A 27,187-nucleotide genomic window follows, 5' to 3' on the forward strand; every position below is an offset into this window, starting at 1 on the left:
AACATACTTATGTCCACTTGTGTCGGTGACGGAATGGTAGCATAATCGCTTTTTGGGACAACGTGCTTTTTGGGACAATCTTGAGGATACTAAGCTGTATTCCTAAGATATACTATGCATCCCGAGTAGCACAAGTTGGTTATTCGCAAATCGGTTGATCCCAAGTCGGCATCAGGCCTAAATGACTCTGACATGGTGGCGGAAGGAAGATTTTAACTGAATCCAACACCAAGTTAGAGTAGGGATGGCCAGTTGCTGGATTTGGGATCGATTGACCAATTTGTGCTATTTGGACATGCTTTAAGTTGCATAAAAGTCAATTTACTGTGGAAAATTCCTGAGAATTCCATAAAACTAACCTTAATAGATTATATTCCAGAAACCAAAGTCAATTTCTTATACTGCGGACTATGCCGATACTCAAAAAGACATGAAGCCTCTTATTGCCATAGTTCGCCATTCTACAGCACTGCCACCCAAGTTTCTAAACCTTGTACGATTAAATGATGTCAAAAATTATCTTCAAAACGATTTTTCTACTTCATTTAACAGCAGTCAGTCAGGAGTTAGTCAGCAGTAGCAGAGAGTAAAAAACAATTAAAATTTTTTTTGCTATTGCTGCATTTTCACTCTGTTAAAAAATGTATATAATTATAATTTTATTTCTAATCTTCTTATTCTTCCTTTTTTCTGTTACAGACGAACGCGATGCAATCCAAAAGAAAACTTTCACAAAATGGGTCAACAAACATTTGAAAAAGGTAATTCACGATTCTTTTTTGCTTTATCTCCTCACATGTTTTACTTCTTATTTTTTATTTTTTTTGAGCTTTGTGTGTGCTTGTTACTGTTTCTGTTATGTCTATTTGCTTTTTTTTTATTTCTGAATGAATTGAATGTGAATTTCTTAGTGTGGCACTCAATGAAAGGAATGGGAAAGAAAAGTTTTGGATCTCCCGCAAAAAAAAAAAAATTTATTTTACCCGCGCGCGATAGTTTGACACGATAATTTATAGTAACAAATGGCCTCGACCTATCGTTAGTTACTTTGAGTCGCCAACAATATTTTTTTTCCGCTTTTTTTTCATGCCTTCTTCTTTCTTCTCTTCTTTCAAATTTACTGACTGTGCTGGAATGATAAATTGCGAGAAATTTTTAAGAAGAAGATTTAAATTGTTGAGCATTATTTCTTTAATTGAAGGTTGTGTTCTAGTTATTGGAACAGATGAATGGATGACTGGGTGGGTAAGGTTGATGTGGTAGGCCGAGTTGGATGTTGAGGCAAATTTCATTACGTATTGCCAAAATATGGCTAAAATTGCTGTTGTATGGTGCAGTCTGGGCATATTCACGTACTTACCTACTTCCTTCGTTGGCCGTACAGATCAAAGTTGATCCATGGTCTCCATTAGTCGGCGTTTGAAGCTGCTCCTATCTTGACTACCGGTTCCAAATGTGAAAATATCTCTATCGACAGCTCTAATAAGTTCATTAGCCTACCGCATGATATCTTGTCATCTAAAAAGTCGGATTTAAATATATTCATGTCGTGCCATCAATTTTGCGACCAATCGGTGCCTTGGCACTTACACTATGCTGCTCGGTCGGTTAATTGATGTAGTATCATAGAGATGCTTAAAAAATGCCAAAAAAACGGCGACAAGCAGACGTGAATCTCACCTCAAACCTGATTTAGTGAAATTCTTTAGCATTTTCAACGCCTTATGCCTTCCTAGCAGCCTAATACCCTCCAACCACTCACCCCATAGCAACAGAATCCAACAAACTTTTCAATCCAATTCCATTTCTCTTTTTTAAGATATTTAAATTATTTTGAATTAAAATTTCTCAATTTAATTTCTTGTTTTATTCGCTTTTTACCAAACTGCAACAGGCTGTGTGTATGTTTGTGTGCAGTATGCGAAATGTGCCTTCCCGTCTTTTTTTCTTTCCTTTTTCGTCTCTCTTTTATTATTTATTTACAATCTTATTGTGTTATTTTCCCAGCATTAATATCGTATGAGGCATGCATCAGCTGAAAGAATACTTTCACATATCTTCAGCCTTTTCGTTCGATGCCGTTTACTTAGTATATATTTGTAGAATTAATGTGCCTTTTGTTCTCATAAATCAAAGATCATATGGTTATTCATTCTTTTTTGGGTTTTTTTTTGTTTGACGATCAACATCTTTTATTTTTCAGTGGCTTACTTAGTTTCATATGCTGCATATTATACATGTAGACGTGCATGTGCTGCATGATACAAAATATTTTTTGAATTTTCTTTTTGTTTTAGTCTCATTTGAATTGATATTGCGATTCTTGTGTTTTTATGTTTATTATACATATTTTTGCGGATTGTGACGTTCTTCTTGAGAGCGGATTAGTTCTTTCATTTTCATTATTGGGGGGGTTGTTCATAAGTGATGTATCTTGAATATGACAAATTGGTCAATTGATTAGAAATCTGGCTTCAGGCTGGTTTGACATTGAATTGGTGCTGGATTCGTTTTAAGTTCGTGATCAACTATTCGAGTCTGTTGCAAAATTGTGGATATCCTTCTCTTGTGGATCCTTCTCTCGTGGATCCTTCTCTTGTGCATCACGTAATTACAGATGCTCATCTCCCAAGCGACACAAATGAAGATTACTCCGCCACGAAACTTTAAAGGCTCCGCTAATCCTCATTTATCAACACCAAAAGAAAGCCTCCATTTGGCAACCAAATGGACGAATTTAAGGCGATTTCAATTTGATGTTGATTAAGGAGCTTTTGCGAAGCCTTTAATTGTCCGTGCCGGAACCTTCTTCATTTATGTCGTTTGTATGATTAGCTTCTGTAGTTCCGAGAAGGAACCTTCTTTATTTATGTCGCTCAGCTCATACAACCCCCAAAAATGGACAAAACATGACATCATTTATGAACAACCATCCCCAAAACAAGAAGAACTTTTTCTCAGAATGAATTTGGATTAATAATTCTGAGATTTTATACTCATATTTGCGGAATGTTCTGTTCATATTGTGGAAAATTCTCAAAATCTGAGTTTCTTTGGCTATTAAAGCTTCTTCTTAGATGAGAAATTTTGAGGATTTTGGAGATCTTGTCTTCGAAATGTTCGTTATGTCCGTCTTGAATCCGATTTCACATGACTAAGGATATTACTCATTCTCATGAACAATTCACAAAAAATGTCGATAATCAAGCAATAATCAGGAATGTAAAGATGCAATTTCTCTTCTTCACAACTTTTTCCTGCTTATTTATCCTCAATTTAACATGTTTATTTTTTCACTTGTAATAATACAATGCACAGATCCTAAAAGTACTTCTGAATTTTAAAATTTTGTTGCCATTTACGAACAGAATTTATTATTTAAAAATATTTAAATTATAGTCATATAATTCGCAACAAGCTTTACATCTTTTGAACATTAAAAATTCACCAAAAATGTTGCAATAAATTAGTTTAGCTTCGTTTAACTCGATCCCTTGAATGCGAATATTCATTCGGATTCGCTCCTTAATATGCATGTCAAAATAATATTTAACTTCTTTATTATTATTAAGAAAGTACAATGACCATCATTGTTAGTCTTGTATGAAATTTTCATTATTAATTTGTATTATTTCTTCTCCTTTTGTGAACATTTCTTTCATATTTTTCGCTCTTTTTGTTTCCTTTTTGCGAAATAATGTTATTCCATATTGGATTTAGGTTACTTTACCGGAGTTCGAAGAAGTAAAAATATTTTTATTATTTATTAAGAGAATAATGAAGGAAAGAGTTGTGTCATAATAGTGGAATGACGCATTTTTAGAATTAAACTGTTGCGAAATTTCAGTTCAAATTTGAATTTTTTCTCTCACTTCGAAAAGTAAATTGCAATTTAAACAGCTTTTTTGTACAGAAAATGCTTAAATCTAATCTTAATCTTGATCAAAAAAGTGGCAAGCATCTGTTAAACACTAGATTATCCAGCTAAAATCAAGAGAATTGACAAAAAACAAATTTTTCAATTTTTCCATACTATACGCACTATCTAAGTTCAATCAATCTTCATGCATCTCCTAATCCATAACACAGCAGACATTTACATCAAAAATGCAAAACCCAATCAAATTAATCCATTTATGAGAAAAAAGCTCATAAAGTTCTTCCGACAGATATTTGATATCTTCCGATTTTCCCTTCATTTCTTCAGCCCAGATCATTACTTATCAAATCATAAAAAAGTGAATATTCGCTATACGAGAAGCCGCTATAAAAAAAAACGAAAGCAGTCAGTTATAAAGTACACATTTTAATAAGCGACTTAACAATAACAATAATACGAGCTTTTATTCGAGCTCTCGCAAAAAAAGCTGATGTTTATTGGGGTCATTTTGGATATGATGTTCAATTTTGTAGGTTTAGCAGTGTTTGATGTCAGTAGGATGTCTGAACATTCATAATCTGCTAGACATCATTTATGGACGACCCCCCTTGAATAAGAAAAAAAAGTTCGACTTCATTCAAGGTCTCTTGTAACATTTCGCGAAATGTTTATAATTTGAGCATCTCTCATTGCATTATACCAACAATGTTACTGAAACTGCTGGGATTTGTTGCCATAAAGAAACTTGTTTCAACATGAAACAAAAATAAGACTCAATTTCATTTCTTTTTATATTTCGGTACGTTTTGGGGTCTTTCCAATAATTCATTCAATTTTATAAGCGCTCATTCCTTATTTGTGATAACAATGTACATACCATGCATAAGCAGCTAAAACAAATGACAGCATCCGATGGTATTACACTTTATTCTTTTCACTTTATAATTGAATTTCACTTCCTCCTTTTGGTTTTTGTGCTTAATTTAATTTACTTATGTCTCTGCTAGTCATCATCACAGCGAGATGGAGACAACACCTTAATGAACTTTTTTTATTTTTATCTTCAGCTCCAGCTTTCGCTAAATTACATTTTATACACACTGCTGTTGAAGTTGGAATAATTTAACTCAGATCGGAGGGATGTTCTCTGTATGTGGTGTTCAGAGATTTGATGTAAATAATTTGATGGGATTTTTTTAATGAGAAGCTTAAGATAGATGGAGTTAAGAGTGTTTTGAGAGGAAAGTTGGTGGATATTTGTGATTTTTAATCGAATTATAATCGGGTGGTGTGTGGGTAGAGCTGGTAGAGATGTCATGTTGATTTACTGTCTGTTTTCTGCTAACGCTGGTTTTGTGGATTTGTTTGATTAAGCAGTGTTGGTTAGAAAACACTATGGATTAGTATAGACTTCACAAAAAGACCCCCTAAACCGACCCTCCCTAGAAACTACCATACAAATCTAATTTAGTATCAATACAACAAATCTTAAGCAGTTAACCGCAAAACCCCTCCCTAGCATGTTCTCATGAACAGAATAAAGTCAGAGCAACGCTCACGTACATGCTCTTTTAGTATATTTAATCTGAGCAAGCTCCTAAGCACGGTCAAGCACATGCTCTTTGTCTATTAGGCCCTGATTTCGATTCCAAATACAAAACAGCAAACACAGTCAATGAATCAACTGTAAAGTTGTAAACAAAAGGCTCCAGCACTCGATTCCAAAAAAGCGCCATTCAAACATAGAAACAAAATTAAAATTCGTGATTCATTTTTCCAATTTCTTAATGACTCAACAACTAATTTTAGTTACATTTTTTACATTGTGTTAAGCTATACAACTTACATCCAAATACAATACCAAAATGAATGAGATTATAAGGCAGAAAGTGATTGTATTAAAGTAGAGAAGTCGCCATAGCCATTAACATTGATTGTTATCACAATAATGAATAAAAAAAAATTTTCATCTAGTCTCTCACATGCTGCTTTGACTTTATAATGATCATCATGTGACGGGAGGGAAAGTTCTACGAAAGGAAATTAATTTTTTCAAATAAAGAAGTCATAGAACTAAGAAAAAATAATGCAAATGAGACTTACATATGTGCAGTAAGATTAATTAATCGAGACATGATTCAATATGTCAATGTCCATATTAATTTACTTCATTATTATATTGAATTGAATTTCGTGCTGACTGCTTCATTGTGATGTTACTAATGAGGATTTAACATATGGTCAAACTCTTTTGACTGTGATCCCTTCACTTTCATCATAAATTGGCAACATTCCCGTGCGGTACAATGCAGGGATTCGCATTTTTCACTTGTTGATTCCGGACAAATGGATTGAAATCAGTAGTAATGATATTGTCAGGGTAGGTTCGTGTCATACCGGTAAAACTGTGACGTAGCAAGGGTCAAAGGGTATTTGGAAAGCCAACGTTTGACTCCGAAGCTGACCAAATGTCAAGTGCACACCTTCTCGTAATATTCTTTGATACCGCTAAATACATCACTGGCGACTGAGCTATGCCCCAGGATACTTACTTACTTACTTACAAACTTCGTTGGTCGTATAGATCAGTTGTGATCCATGACCTCCCACAGGAGTCGCCTGAAGCTGGCTCTATCGCTGTATTCTATCTACAGCCTAATTCCAATAGTTCTTTGGACGACTTTTACTGTCAGGTTTTATGCGTCAGGTTAAAAGTTCATATTATGGACAAAGCTCATAAGATGGCTATCTAATGCATCTTGTCTGAAGGGTGGCGACCCAACAGACTAGGGATGGTAAGGCTTACAACCGACTATATCCGAAATTAACTTGTACAAATAAAGCAACTCGAGGTGGCAATGCCCAAAAGAACAAGTTGCACTTCCCGGGCAATGTAGTAAGAGGAAGAAACCATGATTGATCCATGACACTAACTTATTATGTCATTGCTCAAAAATTGAAAATGACACGTGTAGCTATGGCGAAAAAAATCATTTAATTGAATCAAACAATTAATCAATCGGGGCTGGGCTTAATCTTTTCATTGTTATTTTTTTTGCAATTAAATTACATAAAAAAAAGTTTTTCAAGTTCAGTAATGTTCGCAGGAAATGACTTAAACTTTATAATGACTTGACGATCAGCAACATTATAAATTAAAAGAGAACTGCACATACAAAAAAATGTATGATCATTAAGTGAATGATTAAAGCGTTTTTGTACTCACATGTGAGGAAATTTTGATTTAATTGAGATAAAAAATCTCTTTAATGCCGAGCTTTTTTTTTTGGTTGGAGGTGCTCAATTTGCGATTAGCTTTTGGGTTGATTTTAAATGGTTATTAGACGCTGTATAATCTGTTGATTTTTTTGGGTTTGCTTAGCATGATTGCGTGTTGTGTGCTTAGGCACTAAGATCTGATAGATCATTGGACATTGACCTTCTTTGAAACTGCTGATGGTTTCAAGCTATTGAAGTGACATGAAAATGTTTTAAAAAATATTTAAAAAAATCAAGATGTTCCCAAAAGTCATTAGATTGTTGCTTAAATCCGAGCGACACAGTACAGTTGTAGGAGCACCGTCAGTAGTTTTTTGAGAAGTAGTTCAAACTTTAATCAAATTGAGGTAGTATATCAAGAAAAAGGACTAGGGTCGAGGTGGATATGACCTTTTAAGCCATCGTCTTCCTGAAAATGCCTTTATATTGCCACATTCCCGGCAAAACATCAAAATGGCATAAAAGTGCACTGACAACCCATTTTAGCTGTCTTTGAAGCCTAAAAATTGAAATTTTCCGCATTGTGCTGTTGCAATCGACATGTCAATACTCCTAAAATTCCAAACCAGCCTGCTTCTAACTCAAATTAATCAATATTCACCCAACTCCAATTTGTCAACCCCCATAAAGCTCTCATTGACAGCAAAATAAGCTTTTTAAAAATAGAAATAAAAAAAATTTTCCACACAAAACCTTCAAAAATAAAATTGCAGCATGAAGTGCGATCGCACACAGCATGACGCATTCGACAATAAAATTGCCATCACTTCGTCATGTTCATTGTCATGTTTTTTGTGCGCCACTTTGCAGCTCAACTAGATTGAAGTTAATTTGGTTTTATGTTCAAATTTGGGTGTTTTGTTTGTAGCTGCTGCTGCTGCTATTTCACTGCTGTTTATTTTTTATTGTGAATGAAACGAGGCAGTGAATTGAATAATCTGCAAAAAAAAATTTTTTTTGCTCTATTCGGAATGTATCGTGTGTTTATAGACACAACATGTGTTTTTCTATAATTTGATTGCCACTGTTGATGTAAGACATTTACAAAAAAACATACTTAATTGAAATTGCTGTCTGTACAGTTAGTGATTGGTGTAGTTAAAATCGAGTAATAATTTTTATATTTCCCATTTCACTTCTGTCAGACACAAAAAAATAATATTCTCCTTTTATTGCAATTTATAATCCATAAATCATCAATTTTATTTTGCGACTCGTCCATTTTGCCGAATAAGAACGTGCTGCAGTTTTTTTTATCATGATTAATTTCAATTAATTCATTCACTCGTGTAATTGATCAGTTTTGCACATGGTGACATAGATTTTCAAATTGATTGCCGTTTTGGATGTTGCGAACTTTAAATATACCCTGGCAGGCAAAGAGCTTGTTCTCAAGAGCAAAGTAAATTGAGAGTAATGGTCTTGAGCTAGCTCGTCAATGGTCGGTATCACAATAATTCGGTACCGACGTAGGAAACCATTTTGCTAAAGCAGCTCAAGGGCCAACTCGACTTACGAGCCAGCTAGACTCACGTGCTACTTCAACCTATGAGCCAGCTCGACTCACGAACCAGCTCGACTCACGAACTTGCTCGACTCACGAACTAACTAGACTCATGATCTAGCTCAACTTAAGTACCAGCTCGACTCACGAACTAGCTCGAATCATGAACCAGCTCGACTCACGAACTAGCTCGACTCATGATTCAGCTCGACTTATGAACCTGCTTGACTCACGAACTAGCTCGAAGTATGAACCAGCTCAACTCACGAACCAGCTTGACTCACGAACTAGCTCGACTCACGATTCAGCTCGACTTACGAACCAACTTAAGTAGATGAGTATATTTAATATGAGCAAACTCTCGAGACCATGCTCTTTGTCTGTCTTGGATATATAATTTTTGTGTACAGTAGCAACACTTGTCAGCCATAACAAAAGTGACAACAGACGATAAATGAAGTAAATAATAATTTTTTATGGTTATATCCAAGGACAACGAACAGCAGTTCTGCAACTTGAATGATAATATTTTTTTGTCATAGAATATTTTTTGTGTGCCTGTCAAATTTTGCTTATCAAAGTTCATTAGATGTTGCTTCTTGTGCCTTAGTCATGAGGATATAATGAGAAAGGTTATGGCTTGAATATCCAATAATTTTTTGCTGCTGCTTTACGGTTTTTTGAGCAAAAAAATTTTTCATTCGACATTTTTTTGCAATAACTTGACATCAATTCACAAGACTCGTGATCATGGCTATTAAAAAAAAGACTTTAAAAAAAAATTAATCGATATTGATTTATGAGACAAATTTAAAATTGTATCGAAGCTTAAAAATTGTTGCAGCAGTTTCAAAGACTCTGAAAATAAATAAAGGCATTTAAGTCACTTTAATTTCAATTTATTTGAGAATTAATTGCATCGATTGATGATTTGAAACATTTTTTATGTATTTTTGATAAATTGACTGTAAAATAAGGCGGTCATAAATCTTTAGTCAGCAGTTGACGAGGAAATCAATTTTGAACAGGAATTAAACAGAATTGTGTTTACGATTTTTTATGCAAATTTATTTTTATGCGAAAAAGTTCAACGCGAGTAGAATTTTTCGTGAGTGATAAAAATAGACATAAATGACCGTGGACAAAATTAATTGATTACTTTTACATCCGTCATTTGAATGATTTGAAATTTAGGGTTTGATGAGATCAGCGAGTTTGGTATTTGTTGATGATTTGATTAGTTTAAATGGCCGGATGATCGAAATATTTGTTTATTGAGCTATAATTCATTTATTGTTGTAGTAATTGGAATCAAAACTGTACTAAATGATCATTGCCATGTTTTTCTATGAGGAAATGATGCAAAGTTCATAATTTAAGCTTTAATTTTGTTAAATTTTGCAAAAAACTTTTCGAAGTGAAGAAACCGCCATTTTGTTTTTCTTAATAGCAAATACTACAATTTAATTTTTTAAAATTCGTTAAATTTTTGTGATTTTCTTTTCGACTTTAAGAATCCTATTCCTCAATTTTCAACACTTCATTAAACTTCTTTAAACCTTTTCAAAACAATAGTCTACAAATTAAGGGATCAATATATCAATTTGTACTACAATTTTCAACCATCATCGATCAATGACAGATATGTCCGGCAATGCTTATACTCAATATATATTGTTACCATAATTTTGGCTCATTCTATTCCTAAAAAATTCTCTTCTTTTGAATCTTAAATCTATTATTGCTTCTTTGAGCGATGTAAATCTTTCAATTTGTGATGGATATTTGATATGATTGTTGAAAAATTGGAATTGAAGATGTGTCTTGTGGGAATTTAAAGAGATTAACATTTACACATTTTAAATTTGAATTAAAATTTCAAAAAAATTACATAAAAAAGCATGACCCAGTAAAAAAAAATCAATAAACCGGCAAAACGTTCCGCAAAACATATCCAATCGGTGTGAGGTCATCGATCTCTATAAACATTTTCATTCACAAGACGAAACAATTTTAATATCCAAGATTCTTTGAAAAACGTACGCTCGTACATGCTTAATACTCTTTCATTGAGTAACTTACAAAAGGAAAGTTTTTCTTTCATTCTTCGCGATTTAAATAATATATTCAATGGTATTATTTACAAGTTATTTATAAAGTCTTATAATTATAATGATCATGTTGAAATTCTTGCATAATTTTTACTTCTTTTCACAAAACATCAATTTTCTTTCTAATTTCTATTTTCAAAAGCATGAATAGTAAATTTTTTTTTATTTAATACAGTAAATTAGAAATTTCAACAAAGAGAATTTGCATTGTTAAGGTTTTTGGAACAGTTTTATGTGGATATTGTTGTTTGTTACACATTTTGACTTGATGGTTAAATGGTCGGTTAAACGAATGGGTGGATAAATTGTCAATTCTTGAAATATTTTGATTGATGTTGCATAATAGACAGTAAAGATTGTTTTGTCTAGTATTTGCCATGTCTTACTAACTAAAAATAATGAAGAATTTCATTAAAAAGCTTTAAATTTGATTAAAATTGGAATAAACTTTTCGAGGTGAGAAAAAATCAGCCATTTTTTGCAATAACTATAAAATTTAAATGTGTAAAGCCGTTAATCCTTTAGTATAAGCAAAAACAATGCGCTTTTTATTTATAATAAAATCCACTTATAACTGACACTACGAGTAGATTGTATTAATTGACTTTTTATGTATCTTTGCATGAATATTGTTATTATTATTCAAATGATTATAAAATGTTTCGTTTAATTTATGCAGAAAATTTATATTGAATAAATTTTTGCGGATTATAAAGCTTTTTATTACCTTTTTTCATTTCAATTTGTCACAAAAGACTATTTTTTTGATTATTATAAATAAATGCTTGCACTTTTTGTCTGTCGCGTGTTGAACATTGCGATTATTATTATTTTCTTTAACTTGAATCGTAAATCTCATTTATTTTCTGAATTACAACAGAGTCATAATTTTTATGACGATGACAGTTTTAATGACGATAAAAAATAATGTTTTATTGCTTTTTGAACTAATTTTTTGAAAAAAATTGTTTTTTCTCCTCACTCTTTTGACTTAAAAAAGCATTGGAAATTTGCAAAGGTAAAAAATTCTCACTCGGAACCAAAAACTTTTTGAAATTTGAACACAAAATTGAAATTCTTTATTCCAGAACTACACATTACTTCATGTATGCGTAAACATCAATGGTGTCCCATGTTGTACAAGCCCTGTAAGTTCACATGCTCGTCATTCATCTCATGTGTTGTTCTCGTTTTACATCTTCTTGAAAGATTTTTCTTCCTCATAAATATTGTGAATGTATATAAATATTAATGAATGTTCCTGAATGAGTGCTGATTGTTTGAAAACAAATAAAAAAATTATTTTTACACTGAAATTTCATTCATATTTTTTTTTATTATTTTTTTGACGCCAGGTCTCGAGACGAGTTGATGATCTGTTCGAAGACTTGAGAGATGGACACAATTTGTTATCACTACTTGAAGTATTATCCGGTGAACATTTGGTAAGTTATGACTTAATATTGAGGTAATCTTGGACTAGTTTCTTATGAGTTTATGTTTGTTTTAGCCTCGAGAGAAAGGACGAATGCGATTTCACATGCTCCAAAATGTACAGATGGCTTTGGACTTCTTACGATACAGAAAAATTAAGTTGGTTAACATACGGTCTGAGGATGTCGTTGATGGGAATCATAAGTGAGTATTTTCATGAATATTGATAGTTTTAATTTCTAGATTTTGAAAATTGCTAGTTTTTAAAGTAATTTCAGTTTAAAATTTGAAAAAAAATTGATTATTAAATTTTTTTAAAAAATTAAAATTTTAAATTGAGATTTGAAAAGGCTAAATAAATCTAAAAGTAAAATTAGAAAATTTAAAAAATATAGAAAAAAATTAGACAATTTTGAATTCTTTTAAAAACTTTAAAAAATTTTAGAAAAATTTGTAAAAATTTAAAAAAAAGTTAAAAATAAATTTGAAAAAATTTATAAAAAATTTAAAAAATTTGAATAAACTTATAAAAGTTAAAAAAAAAACTCAAAAAGAAAAATAAAAATAAATTTTAAAAATTGAAAACTTTAAAAAAGTTAAAATGTTCCATTTTTATCTTATAAATTTAGTTTTATTAAAAAAGTTTAAAAATTTCAAAGAAATTTTAATTTTTATTTTAAATTTTATAAAATTTAGAACTGAAATTTAAATTTTTAAACAATTTTTCCAACCCTAAAACTCATTAACTTATCTATAAATTTCCTCCCCTTGTCTAGACTCACATTGGGTCTCATCTGGACGATCATCTTGCACTTCCAGGTGAGTAATCAACATTTAATTTCTTTAGTTATTTTCCTCGGCTCCATTAAGTTAAAAATTATATAAACAAACCTCGACACAAGTGCAAATAAATTTTAATAATTTCGAATGGAGGCTGTACAGTAATTAAAAAACTTTTAATGAAAGTAATTTCACGCTCCTCTAATGAGGAAGACGGCCTCATAAAGTCAAATGATTTATTTATCTGAAATATCTTGACTAATTTAAATTTTTTCTGAAGTACTCATAAGTCAAATAAGGAATTGATATTGTAGACTGAAATTAGTTTCTTCAAATGATTGTGATGACTTAGTGGCGACTATGAGTCATTGGAGATGTCAAATAATTTAGGAATCTGATGGGTTTTGGGTTTAATTGTTCGATTTGAGAGATCGATGAGTTGTTAATCATGAATTTAAGTTGTTCTGGGGTTTAAAGTTGAACTGACTTGCTTGGTATTCCGGTTTTGGTGACTCATATGACTTGTTCTTGACCAGAACTTGAAGTCTATTCGGATAATGTATGGAAATGTTGATTTGAGTCGGATCAAATTTCTGTGGACTTTGAACTCTGGTTTACCCATATTGTGGACATAATTAATGCTTGTAGCAACATTCACATCACTAAAATGCCACTTCTGTGGACATACTGCCCATAAATCCATCAAACAAATCTCAAAAGTTCACAATTCCTATCTTAAAAGCCAGATAACTTCTCAAAATCATGTCCAATAAACATCAACAATTAAGAATCATTTAATACCCAAAAATGACTATCCGACAAACATTTAAATCTCTTCCATGTCAGCTGTTTCATCACTTAACAAAATTAAAACTTTTTTTTTGTCTTCACGATAAATTTATTTACTTTATGATTCATAAAACTTTTAACTATAAAATTTCCATAAAATCTTTTGATGAATGATAAGACGCGTACGTAATGATGAAGGACATTCTCATTTTTTTTTATATCATGATGTTACATTCTTGACACTTGATGTTTTATTAATACACAAACTAACTATGTTCCCAAAACGATAATGAAGTCATTAATGAGAGCCTGGGATGGGCAACCTGTGTGACGAGCTACACTAGCCGTCAAAAATGCTAGAAATTGCCAAGAACCATGTGTCATGGGTGATTTCAATTGATGCTTAGTACAAGTTGTGCCGCGTCACGCAGATTGTCCACCACTGATGTAAACATAAGAATTCTTTTATTGTTTATCTTTCTAATGTTGATGACTTCACACAAACATTAGTCAATATTTCCATGACATTTCTTATCATACATTTCATTATGGATGGTATTTAGGAAATGTCAATGACTGACAAATGATTTAAATTTTTTTTTTTGATGTTTTTTTGCCTACACAAACTTTGATAAAATTTATTCGGCCGAGGAAGTGTCGCCCCTTTTTTTGCAAATTTCATCACTCTCTGTCGGTTTTTGTGGACTTAAAGAAGAAATTTTGAAATTCCACCTTGAGTGATTTTTTGTGGGCGATAAAGAAACAACACATTCTGAACCATATGGCAGGAAATTGATTGAAAATTGATGTTTAATTTGACTTTTTGGATATGAAAATTTCAGCTTTAAATTGGCTTTCAGGCATAAAATTTAATCTCCAATCAATTAGTCGTAAATACTTCAAAATCAGCTCAATTACTGATCAAAAATTCTCAAATTCTGCAACGATTGCCTCAAGCATCAGATTAACAATCATTAGCATCCAAAATATACAATTTTTTTTTGGTCGTGGGCTAATAATGACGAATTAGTCAATTTAAATTCTTATTTGCTTGATTTATTCCATCGACACTCTTAAGGCGCAAAATAGTTTTTTTTTTGCATTTTAATTGATATGTCTGAATCAATTGATGGATTTCAACAAGATATTTGTTATTTTTTTGTGTCTGCTAGATTAAGGCATCATGTCGAGAGGAATTTGATCTGATTTATTTAGATATAACACTGCTGCAGATGTTTAGACTGTCTAAGACTGAAAGCAAATTTGTTAAAATTTAAAGCTGAATTTCCACTTCAATATCTAAGCTCATTAAAATCTGTATCATTTTCTAAGCTTAATATTCAATCTCAAAACTACAATCTGGATATTCCCATAAACAAAATTAAATGCCAGCTTAAATAGCTACGTCAGAAAATTCATAATAATAATCTGACTTTGAGCTTTTGTTGAGCTTTCCTTTTGAAATTGCTACTTTATAAATAGAAACCCACAATTTGATGTAGTCAAGTCATAATAAAATTTCAAAAATTTACAGGCTATAATTAAATTAAATGATATTCTGGATGTAATTTATCAAAGTATAGGTATCATGATTGGGTTTGAGTTGAGTTTGATGAAATTGTTTTGTGTTCTGAGCAACTTATGGTAGTCGTTAGGATACACCCACGTCAAAGGGTGTTTGTATGGTCAAAAATGGTAATTTTAGATTTTCAAAAGGCAGAGATATGGGCAGGAGTAGAGTTTACTGTGTTTTAGACTTTTGGTTAGCTACTCTGACTGGCACAGTAAGATAAATTGGAATTTTCACCGTAAAAGTTGTGTGAAAAAAGCTGTAAAGATGATATATGGGCATCTTGACCTCAACATGACGACGTAGCTCTTCCCTTACGATTCCAACTTGCTCCTCGCCCTAACAGGTAATGATCATGCTTTTATGGCAGAACTACCACTAAGGCATCTAAAAGCGGTCACGTTGCTTGTTGAGGTTGGGTACATCTCGGCTCCTGAACTATAAAATCTCAATTAAAAAAGCTTTAGAACTCATCTGCGAATAGTTTTGATCAGATTCTCTTAAAATCCTTCTAACTATCCGCCATCCAGTCAAAACTATCCCCCCATATCCACATATCACCACGAAAGCTCCCAAAAAGCCATTTCCATCATTAAATACTTTCTCTCAACTTTCCGCAGCCCTTTCACTTCGCCATATTCATCTCTTCATCCAATCCCACTCAATTATTTTCATCTCATTCCTTTCACCCACCCACATTTAAGTTTAAGTTTGTAAAAACTTTAAGAAAAATTACCATAAATGGCTTTGATTTTAATTTATTACTGCTTTATTTTTTTTCTGTGCACAAAAAATGCTAATGTCCAGTCATTAAGTGAATAATAAAATACTAAAATTTACGATGATCCACATTTGTCTTTCCATCTCACTCACATCATCATCAATTGTTTTTTTGGTCTGTGATGTACTTGTGTGTTGATGGCTCCATTTAGTATCTCACTTTGATGTTGATGATGATGATGGCGTTAATGTGGATACGAGAGAGATACGATAATTCTTTGTTGTTATTTTTTTAAAGCACATATGATGTAATACAAACAGAGAAGGCAGGCTTCATCGTGTTGAACTTGAAAAATTTGTCTTTGATGAAATTCTGCTTCACATTCTCATGCTCAACTCGCCCACAATATGTTTTCGATTAGTTTCTGGCTTAGCGAACGCGAGAGAGGAAAAAAAAGTTTTTTTTTTGTGTCCATATTTGTCTAAAGCTTGTTTGAATATTTATGTGCGATTCCGATCCCACGCTAAGCACAGCTATGAACAAAAATAATAATAATAATAATTTTGTTGTTGACTTTTTGATGTTAGAATTTGTGACGAATGGAAATGAGAATTGAGGTGTATGGGGATGGTAATTGTTATTAGGGATGGATATGGCTGGTTAGTGATGGAAAGTGCTGAATATTTTTGATTCTGGAAATTCAAATGCAACTTTAAAGTATTGTTTTTAGTTCCACTTCATTAATGTCACTGCTAATTTGAATATTATAGCTGATTTAATTATATGGAGATATGTGCGGATATGAACCAAAATATTTCAACTTTTCCAAAAGACATACTGTATAGAAATGGCGTCAATTGTGGTCTATGGTCAATTAATTCAATCATGAGGTCAAACTCATTGAAATTCGGTTTAAAGTCACATTTTTTGTCTCTTTAATGTCCTGTGTCTTCCAGATTAAGCTATAATTCTTATTATTGTGCCTATCGATCTCCGATGGTCTAAATCTAGGAGATTATTATGAGTTTCTGTCAATAATTACTAAAGCTAGACGTCAACTTGCATTTTTTATGAAAAATTCGACCAAATTCCATCTAAAATTCAAAAAGAACTCATTCAGGCTCTAATAATCACAAAATGACACCTAAAGAGGTTCCTTACTGGATCTTATATGATTGACATGGTCAGTTTCTTTAGCAACCAGTTTCCCGACTTTATCTTAAGATATAGACTCTAAGACATAGGAACTAATCCCAAATGTCACCCTAAAATCTGACAAAATCAACCTCAAATCATTTAAATCTTGTTTAAATCCACAAAACCAATCGAATACTAATTTGTTGAGCATAAAATCAACCAGATTATCATGTTTCACATCCGTCAAAATTCATTTGAAGGGCGCCAAGATTTGCTACGCATTCTAAAAAATATAAATAAGTCATTAAAACTCTTTCTTCTTTCATAATTTTATAAAAGAGTTCGCTAATTGTTTGACAGACACAAAAATGTTATGTCTGGAGATTATTTCATCAAATGAAGGCATGAGACAGATAGAAATGAGATTAGTTTCGGTCTTCAATGGGACACAAACATTTATTATTTATTTATTTATTTTCAATGACAATTTCAAGTGATTATATGGTTTAGGGTATCATGTTTATGCTCAATAATAACTACAGATCTATACATTATGATATACATGCTTGTTTGGTCAAACATCAAGGCAATATTTCCATCTTTAAGTCGTGTCATTTTTATTTACCTAAATATGGCAAAAGTTTTTTAATTGGATTTATGTTGAATGCGTTTGTCGTCGAATGACATAAAATTTTCATTATTTATTACTAGAGTATCGGGAGCGCCCGTGGCGCCCCATCTTCAGAATTTTCAGCTTCACATAGCTTCATGTGGCATCACATTACACCCACATTACCCCTGATACCCCTCAATTTTCGGCTTCACATGGCTTCACACGACTTCACATAACTTCACATTACACCCCCTATTCCCCCTGATACCCCTCTATTTTCGGCTTCACATGGCTTCACATGGCTTCCGTTCTTGTATCAGCAAAGGAATTGGGTGTTTATAATATAGATGCCTTTTTTTTTTTTGGTCTTATGAAGTTTATGAATTGTGAAGTTAAAGTTTATAATGCTTTTTATGGTGGACACAGAACTAGGCTGGGATGTTAATGGATGTAGATAAAAAAATTGAATTAAATTTCGAATTGATGCAAATTAGACTTGAAATTTAAATGCAAAATGCATCAAGTTTTGAAAAAATTCTCACAAAAAAAATATTTTCAAGTTCATGCTGTGGAATTTATTGCTGTAGATCAGGGGTGGGCAACCTTTAATTTTTGCGGCACAACTTGGTTTTAAGTCTCGACCGAAATTAACCGAAATTGCACAAGTCATACGTTTCATGGCATTTTCAATTTAATGTGCCGCGGCACACAGGTTTTCCACCACTGCTGTAGATTCAGGGGCGTAGCAAAGGGAGGGTTTTAGGGCACAGTAATTTAGAGTGGGTTTATGGGATTTATTCACAAAAAACCCAAGCAAATTGAACAATTTTCCAAAAAGGGCTATTTGAGGGTCAAATACGCCCCTGACTGCATCTCCATCCACTTCCACATCAAATATATTCTCACATACCAAATTAATTCAGTAGCTCATCAACTAATAATCAAAATAGCAATGAAAAATTTCCATCGTACACAATAACAACGTACATAAATACAAAAAGGTAATCAATCTTCATCTAAGACATTGCACATAATATTGTACATATATGCATGCACTTCCATTTAAGACAATTGAGATGCAAAATTTATGATAGCGCATAAAACAAAAAAAAAATGCTCAGTCAAAAGTCGACGACAAATCAATTAGCGTACAATGTGCAATGGAAGTAATTGTAATTGAATGTAATGGAGACGATCGGTATCTTGTTTTGTGTGGATGTGGATGGTATGGGTGGGATGGAAGTAACTGATGTGAAAATTGTCGGTTTTTAAGGGTTTGGAATGGATTTTTTGGGTTTTTAGAGGAGTTGACATAGAAATTGTGAAGCATGAGGTACAATTAAGGGGTTCATGACTTAATTGAGTCTACACCAGACCTGACATGTCTATACATCCACCATTCATACCCGCATATTGTCTCACATACCATAACTGCACAAACAAACAGCACCAAATCATAAATGACGTGGGTACGATCAGTAGCGCCCATAACATATCATTTCAATGTCACATTATAGATCCGATTGGCGTATCTACTGACATTTTATGAATTAAAAATCGTGCTCCGATCTCGCACACACCATAATAATAATCCACATCAAGCTAGCTTCAATTGCAATAGTTATATAACATTTAAAGCTATTCTAGCTATTTTATTTACACATATTTTTATATTGTTATTTATTATATCCACCTACGAGACATCCACGACTAATTTTTTTAAACCTAAATGAAGCCGTTTGTTGTTGTTGCCATAAAAATAATAATTTTTAGCGCATTTTTGAAATTTTTTTCAAAAAGGTAGCTTAATAAGACACTTTGTTCGGTCGTTCGTTCGGTCGGCTGACGTTAAAAACTTTTTATCTAGACATCGTAGAGAGCTCGGAATGGTTTTAAAAGATCAGTGCCATAAAGTTATTGCGGCGCCGGGCATTTAAAAGTTTCAAATCAACGCGTAAATAGTATAATTAACAATTTTTCATTTTCATAACAACAAAAACACGTTTTTTCATTGTTTTACAGTGTTTTTCAATGTTTTCGAATTTTTAACAGTGTTTACTGAACAAAATTTAAATTTATGATAACCGTTATGTGGTTTGAATTATAAAAACCCTTTGAATTATATGGAAGTGACCTGGATCCTACTGGATCTTGGTTTTGTGGATCTGGAAGTAAATTGGATCCTACTGGATCTTATTTTAAAGGTCTGGAAGTGACCTGGATCCTACTGGATCTTGCTTTGTGGATTTGGAAGTGACCTGGATTCTAATGGATCTTAGTTTTGTGGATCTGGAAGTGACTTGGATCCTACTGGATCTTATTTTGAAGGTCTGGAAGTGACCTGGATCCTACTGAACTGACTTATTAATCAAATACTGATCGCTGGGACAAAAATGCGCTTAAGTCCCTCGATCAATAACACGAGGACTTTTGTAATTTTTTTATTTATGTGTACTTGAAATGTTTAATAAATGATCCAACTAACCCAAATATTGTCGTCATCGACATTCACTCTCAGTGCTGTGTTTGTTTTAAGGTTAAAAACCTACTTAACTTGATGTTTTTTTTTATGTCAATTCACTGCTGTGTGTTGCAGCACATTTCACTGTTATGAATGGAGATCATAACTGAGATTTTTTTTTTTCTTTGTTAATAAATATTTAATAATCTTTACTTTTTATTGCTGGATTTAAAATTTTAGATTAAAGAGTTTGATGCATTTTTTATGGATATTTAAGCATAAATGTGTGAAGTAAGAAAGTTAGTTGGTGGATTGATGGAATGGTTGTGCTCATTAAGGGATTTGTGGGAATATTATTGACTTTAGTGAGGTTATTAATCTAGAATTTATTAATTTTTAGGGTTGGATATGCTGAATTTAAGTTTGGAGCTTCTTAAACTGATTTATTGTCCCTTAGTTTCATTTATCTATTGGTTTGAGGTTCTGAATCTACATTCTTAAATTGCTGGACACTTCCAACCCTTTTTTGAGTTATCCCTGAATCCCCTTACTTTCTTAAGCCTGTCCAAAACTCACTCTCACTCAATCACAACCTCCTTGCACTTTCCTCCATACCAAACAAGTCACCGCCCTCAGCGACGCAAGACATAAGGACTTAAAATGCCAAATGTCAAAACTACAACTTTTTTTTCCCTCAATAAAAACTGTGCTGAACCATTACTGACCTTCCACAAGAAGCATGTATATTCTCTCATTTGACATATGGTTGAATAAATTAAAGAGCAAACTGTATGAATGAGTGACTTACTGAACTTAAAGACTTGTAAATGCTGTAATGAGAGAAACTGTAGCAAAAAAAAATGATTGATTAATGAACAGAGCTGAAATGTTTGTCATTAATTCTGGAAGTTGGAAGTTAGAAGCAGTTTAGAGAATGTTTTATGATTAATTGTAGGTTGTTGGGGATTGTTTGGGGGCTGTTTGGTTTTTAAGTTGTCATAGAGTCTCAGATGTGCTTACTTTCCTCTTAGACATGTTGCTTAATAAGCTAACAAGCCTTAGGGGACCCTTAGGCAGTCGTCACTTAATTCTTAGCGCTCTTCGGGGTAGGGGGTGTGATATTTTGGTACAGAAGCAAGAGATAAAACAAGGTCAGGAATCTCAAAAGTCAAGGAACTCGTCACAATTGAATTCAGTCTAAATATCCAATTTTTCGACAAATGTCACTAATCCACAACGTGTCACGACTTCCAATTCCCATAAAAAAAACGTGCAATTCGCATGCAGCACTGTCAACAGCAACTGAATAGAGTCAATTGAATTGTAAATCTTGAACTTCTGATTCTGATTTTAAAGTGAATGAAATGCTCAATGAGTTCTTTGAATTTTTAATCAATCAATCTATGAACAAATTATCCTCTCAAGTAGTCATGCACTAGTCTACTTACAAAATTGGAATTATATCATGAAAACTGACGTGCACCATCTGCCTCGCCCTAAATTAACGTATTATATTTCTGCAATAACTTATCCAAAAATGAATTTGAAAATAATTGGGGCTTTGAAGTAATTGCCAATTATGGGAAGTAGTCATAAGAATTGAATTGTGAGAAAAATAAAGCATAAATATGATTGGAATTTCCATATTGGACAGAATTCATTTTTTTCTAGTGTCGTTGATGACCTTCGCCGATTTATTATTATTTTAAATGATGTGACTATAAAGTCAAAGATGAAAAAAATCTTCTAAAGTTTAAATGCCGACGATGTCATCCTCAATATTACGACAAGCACCGTGAAATTTGGAATTGCAATGTTTATTAATTTTATGCATTACAAAAGACATTATTTACGATGTTCCCATTATGCACAATAATCATTGCCATTGCCACCAACTGCGTGTGTGTTTGTGTGTACGAGTCGGTCTACAGAATAAAATATAAAAACACAGATGACAAACATAAAAGCATTTTAATCGCTTTATTTACGAAAAAATTTATTTCGGCAGTTTTGCATCTCAACCAGAGAATATTATCGCCTACGCTGCAAATAATTCGAGTTAGAAATGTGTTTGGGTGTGGTGGAAAGAGCGCATTTTTTTGGGACGGTTAGCTGTATTAAATTGAATTTTTCGACTGGATCTTGAGATTTTTATGGGATTGTCCCAAACTGCAGATGATTGCATGACTTCCATTCCCATAAAATGCATCAACAAAGCTCCCATAAAAAAAGAGTTAAATGGACAAGTTTGTTGGATCATTTTGCGATAAAAGAAAAACGAAGAATTCCAATATTAATCCACATGATATATGAAAAATATTCAATTTGACATGTTCAATGGAGCGATCTGCTTTTTTCTGTGGCGATTAAAAATGATTAATGAAAATAAAAAAAACTGCGTGCAACTGTATGAGGCTTGAAACACACGTATTTATTCATACTTTTTTGTGGTTTCATTCATGAAACTTTATTTCATTTTTTAATAAAAATTAATTGACGCCGACGATTAATGCCAATGCCTACACAAATCAATATACGTGTTTGATTTTTACTGTATTATTGTTTTTAAAGACTTGTGTACAGCAAGTTGCAAAGTTGAACGATACCGGCATTTAACATGTTTTTAAAAAACAATTCAATGAATATGAAAATTGACTGAAGGAAGCTATTAGCATACCAAGTAACGCTATACATCGATAGTCAATCAACAGTGTAACGTATGGTGAGCGTTTAGCTTTAATAAAATTTATAAAAAGTATGTGAGTGGGGGACACGAAAAAATTACGTCATATTTTCAGTGTGACTTACTCGATCGCTTACTTAACTGTATGGATATAAACATTTGACCATCTGTTCTATTGTTCCATTGAGTTCTTTTGAAATTATCATAATTTCACCTTTCGATGTACTTTAAATGACGGTCAAGAATGTGAATAATTCAGCTACATGAGAAACTTCCTTCCTCGACTGTATTTTTAAGAACATTAACCCAAAAGGGGTTATTGTATGTTGATTTTTTGTGCAGAAATAAGTTCTCAGCATGAATCATGATAATTTCAGCACTTTTTTGAGTGCTCATCGAAGCATAAAAATAAATAATAAGAACAACCAGCACTTCCACTTGCTTTTAATTCTTCTTTTCATAAGAATTTTAAAACATTTTGCAAAAATTGAACAGCACCCACCAAAAAGATGCCCATTTTCGTATCAAGCTTGTATTAAGAACAACTACAAGCGCCTTACAGTCGTCATAATACCGCATAAAAGAACATTTTCGGAAATGAATATATTTGCTGTATTTGTGTTTCTAACTAAACGCAATATTGCCCAACAAAACACGACTAGATATCAAGCACCATCAATGTATGAATGTATACACTCGTACAGGTGAAACCCTACCTTGGTAAAGCCACACATTCACTCATTGTAGTCTATTATTGTGGTGTATGTATATACTCCATACTCATAAGCATCTAATTAAACTATTTATAGGTAGGTGTATGCGTTATTACTTGTGCGGATATACCACATAGACACACATATAAAGCACTTTCCAGCTGACTTGATCGAAAATAATAAAAATAAAAGAGTCTCTTCATGTGTTTGAAAAATAAAAAAAATTATTTTTTAAAGTGGTAGCATATTGTGTTCGATTGCTCAGGAAGGCGGATGGACAGAACGTTACTTTTTTTTTCAAATCGGAATTAATTTTTTTTTCAGGAAGGCGTGACGTTACTTTTTTTTTCAAATCGGAATTAATTTTTTTTTTCGTGCAACAATTTTTTTTGTTCATATTTGATTGATTTGTATGTTTACGCGTAATCGAGCGGGCTGGTGTCTAGTCGAGATTGATATTCGTAGTGTTATCTAAATTCGTGCATGAAAAGAAGGAAAAACAATTAAGAAAAGAAAAAAAAAAATTATAATTTCATGGTTTGATGGTTCTTATCACGTATGTGACGTATGGTGCAGATACATTAAATTCCCAAATAAATATCAAGTGAAAAAGAAGAAATAAAAAAATTTGTGTGGTAAAAAAAAGAATATAGAAGGAAGCCATAATTGCTCATCATAAATTGATTAAAATGCAAAATATAATTTCATAATTCGAGATATGACATTGGCAGCATAGAAAAAGGATAGGTGGAATAGCCAGAGACAGGGTAGACTGAAAAATTAAAAGTTTAATGACATAATGGAATTATGTGCTATTCAATTACGTTTTGAAATGGAAGAGAGATGGAGAAAAAAAAAATGCATGTTGGACATTTTCTGACAAAAAATTGCTTTTAGCATAATTTTCGTGTAGGATGTGATGCTTAAAGTTTGTTTTGGATAAATGTCATAATATATTGTGAAATTTGACAAAAAGATAAGGCTGTTAAGTACACACTTCAAAATGTTTTGATGTTGTTAGTTTCAAAATATGATCGGATGTGTCGAAATGTTTACTTTTTGGATATTGACATGAATTGTGGTTGATTCTTGCCACTTTTTTGTACAAGAATCAAAAGAAATTGCGGAAAAATTCGGAACTTTGGGAGAGAAAATTGAGAAAAACTTTTCGAAGTGAGAGTGCATTCAGTAAAAAAATTCAGAAAATTGATAAATTTGAGGAAAAATGTCATAATAATTGTGAATGATTGCAAAATCACTCTAATTAAAGTCATTCTGAGAATTTCCTACTTCATATCTTATCTCAAAATGTCATTTGATTCTAGAAGGGGTGTTTAAGAGGTTACGTCCAACTAAAGCTTCAATTCTCAGATTCTGCAATATTATAATGTAGAATAAATTCAAATAAGAGTCACAAGACCTTAACTGCGGTTGTTAAACCCTATAAAATCTAGATATCATACCTGAATGACCCCAAAAAACAAGTTCCAACTAAAAATGCGCCTTAATCTCTCATCTCACTTTAAACAATTCCAACAAAACTTTTTTTAATTCAATTCATTTGGCCTGACTCTCGAGACAAATTTGATTTTGATTCTCCATGAGTCAGAATGAGACAGTCTTTATGAATTATTATTTTAATACATGAAAAATGGAAATTTAATCCTTTAGTGCAGTTGTGCATCGACATTAAAATTTTATATGAATATATAATTAAATACATAACTATGAATGTGAATTGTTCATGTAAAGAAGTAATTGCCTTATCACCTGTACATATATTGTAAAAAAAACTGAAACACACATATTTTTAAAGTTTATTTATTTTATGATTATCTCATTTTTTTACATTCGTGTGCTGTGTGTAATAATGAATGCGGAGATATCAAGTGAAATAATTTAAAAATAGAGCAAAAATGTGTGAGAAAATTAATTTTTTTTTTGGTCTCAATTTTTGCTTTGTGATTTTTAATTACAAAAATTTTAATTCATAAAAATTAAATACAAAACCTTTTTTTTCTTAATAAAAATCAACATAAAATGATGCTTAATCAATTCCGTGTGTGAATTCAATTTGCGTGTAATTGCAATTAACAAAAAAAAAAAAGTCCAATGAAATTGAATAAAAAAAAAGTGTGATGAGATGAAAGAAATTAATAATTATTGTTATTGTAAAATCGATGAATGACTACATATGCTGTATATTATATGAAATAAAAATATGTTAATTAAAAATTTCTCAACCATCATTAACGTGTTAATGGTGAACTTATGGAATGAAGCATTTTTAATTTTTTCATCGTAATGGAAAATCATATGAGTTAAATGCTGGAAAATTCAATCAATTTTATGGCATGAATAAAGTTTACGGCTGTGAACTTTTGAACTCTCATTTTTATTATAGTTCATAAATTGCCTTGTTTAAATAGTGATGATATGCTTTATGGAGGGAATTTATGAGCTGATTTTTATGGAGTTGATAGATTTGATGGAACTTTGATATTTGAAGACTGACATTAGAATGGGTTAAGCTGCAATAGATTTGAATTAATTTAATTTTATGCAAGATTTTATAACATTTTTTTGATTTTTTTTTCGATTTTAATGACAATTTAATTTTGTATTTTAAATTAAATCCGACACTTAATCAGCTTGGGACCAGATTTTGATTCCACTAACCGATTTGTGTTGTTCGGATTAAGTGCATTCAGTGAAAAAACACATTTTTTCTCAAAAATCATTAAAATATTAGATTTTTCGGTATTAATGTTCTATAATTCAGACTTGTGCCACTTTTTTCTTTGCATTTATACACTTGAATGATTGAATTTCACAATATATAGCTTAAAATTTGAAAAATAAAATTTGAAGTGGAAGTGCGTTCAGTAAAAAATTTGTTTTTTCTCCTAATTTCCCGCAATTTTGAGAATCTTAAATTGACTAAATTAATTATAAATAATTAATGTTCTTAACTCAACCCAATCCAGCACAAAAGAACAAAAATAATTGTCTTCATACTTCAGATATTTTCCACAAATTACATTCTGTTAATTCTCAAGAACTTTACTCTAATTTTTACAGTATTTTACATCAATACACTTTAAAAATATTTTCTATCGCATCTTAAATCGTTAATGACGCCTTCATTTATCTCATTTAAGTACACTTCATTATATAAATTTATTAAAGTTCAAACACTAGAAGTACTTAATAAGTTAATGGGATGATTTAAGAAAGTAAATATAAAGACGTACATGTACGCAGTTAATTTTGTATCATTTCGGTGTAAAAGAAAGGGAAAATTGAAATTTAATATTCAGTATTCTGAAAATGAGAAGTCTTAAATAACATTGTGCAGTACTTGTAATTTCCAAGTATATTAAATTGGATTGAAAGGATTTCTTTTCTATGGAAATTGTAGAAATGGAAAAGTTATTAATAAAATTCGTGGAATTGGAATTTTGAGAATTCACAATGTAGAAATTTAGACATGTTGTCAAGGAGCTTGTTAT

At 31.9% G+C, this 27,187-nt stretch overlaps 1 protein-coding gene across 26 annotated transcripts in view; it reads left to right on the forward strand.

Annotated features, from left to right (window-relative positions):
- The window catches only part of shot (dystonin-like protein short stop), a 173,119-nt gene that overhangs the window by 70,402 nt on the left and 75,530 nt on the right, over window positions 1–27,187 (forward strand). For 20 of the 26 annotated variants that reach the window (XM_070649618.1, XM_070649622.1, XM_070649605.1 and 17 more), the window contains 4 exons: window positions 700–761; window positions 12,130–12,219; window positions 12,285–12,412; window positions 12,985–13,027. In XM_070649618.1, coding sequence (XP_070505719.1) covers window positions 700–761; window positions 12,130–12,219; window positions 12,285–12,412; window positions 12,985–13,027 — 323 coding nt within the window. Of the gene's footprint in view, window positions 1–699; window positions 762–11,884; window positions 11,923–12,129; window positions 12,220–12,284; window positions 12,413–12,984; window positions 13,028–24,014; window positions 24,311–27,187 lie in introns of those variants that run through there. The other 6 variants (XM_070649623.1, XM_070649617.1, XM_070649599.1 and 3 more) reach the window with 2 other exon arrangements.

This window comes from Chironomus tepperi, unplaced genomic scaffold (genome assembly GCF_022539635.2).
Source record: "Chironomus tepperi strain 1889 unplaced genomic scaffold, CSIRO-AGI_Ctep_v1 contig_427, whole genome shotgun sequence".
Lineage (NCBI taxonomy): Eukaryota > Metazoa > Arthropoda > Insecta > Diptera > Chironomidae > Chironomus > Chironomus tepperi.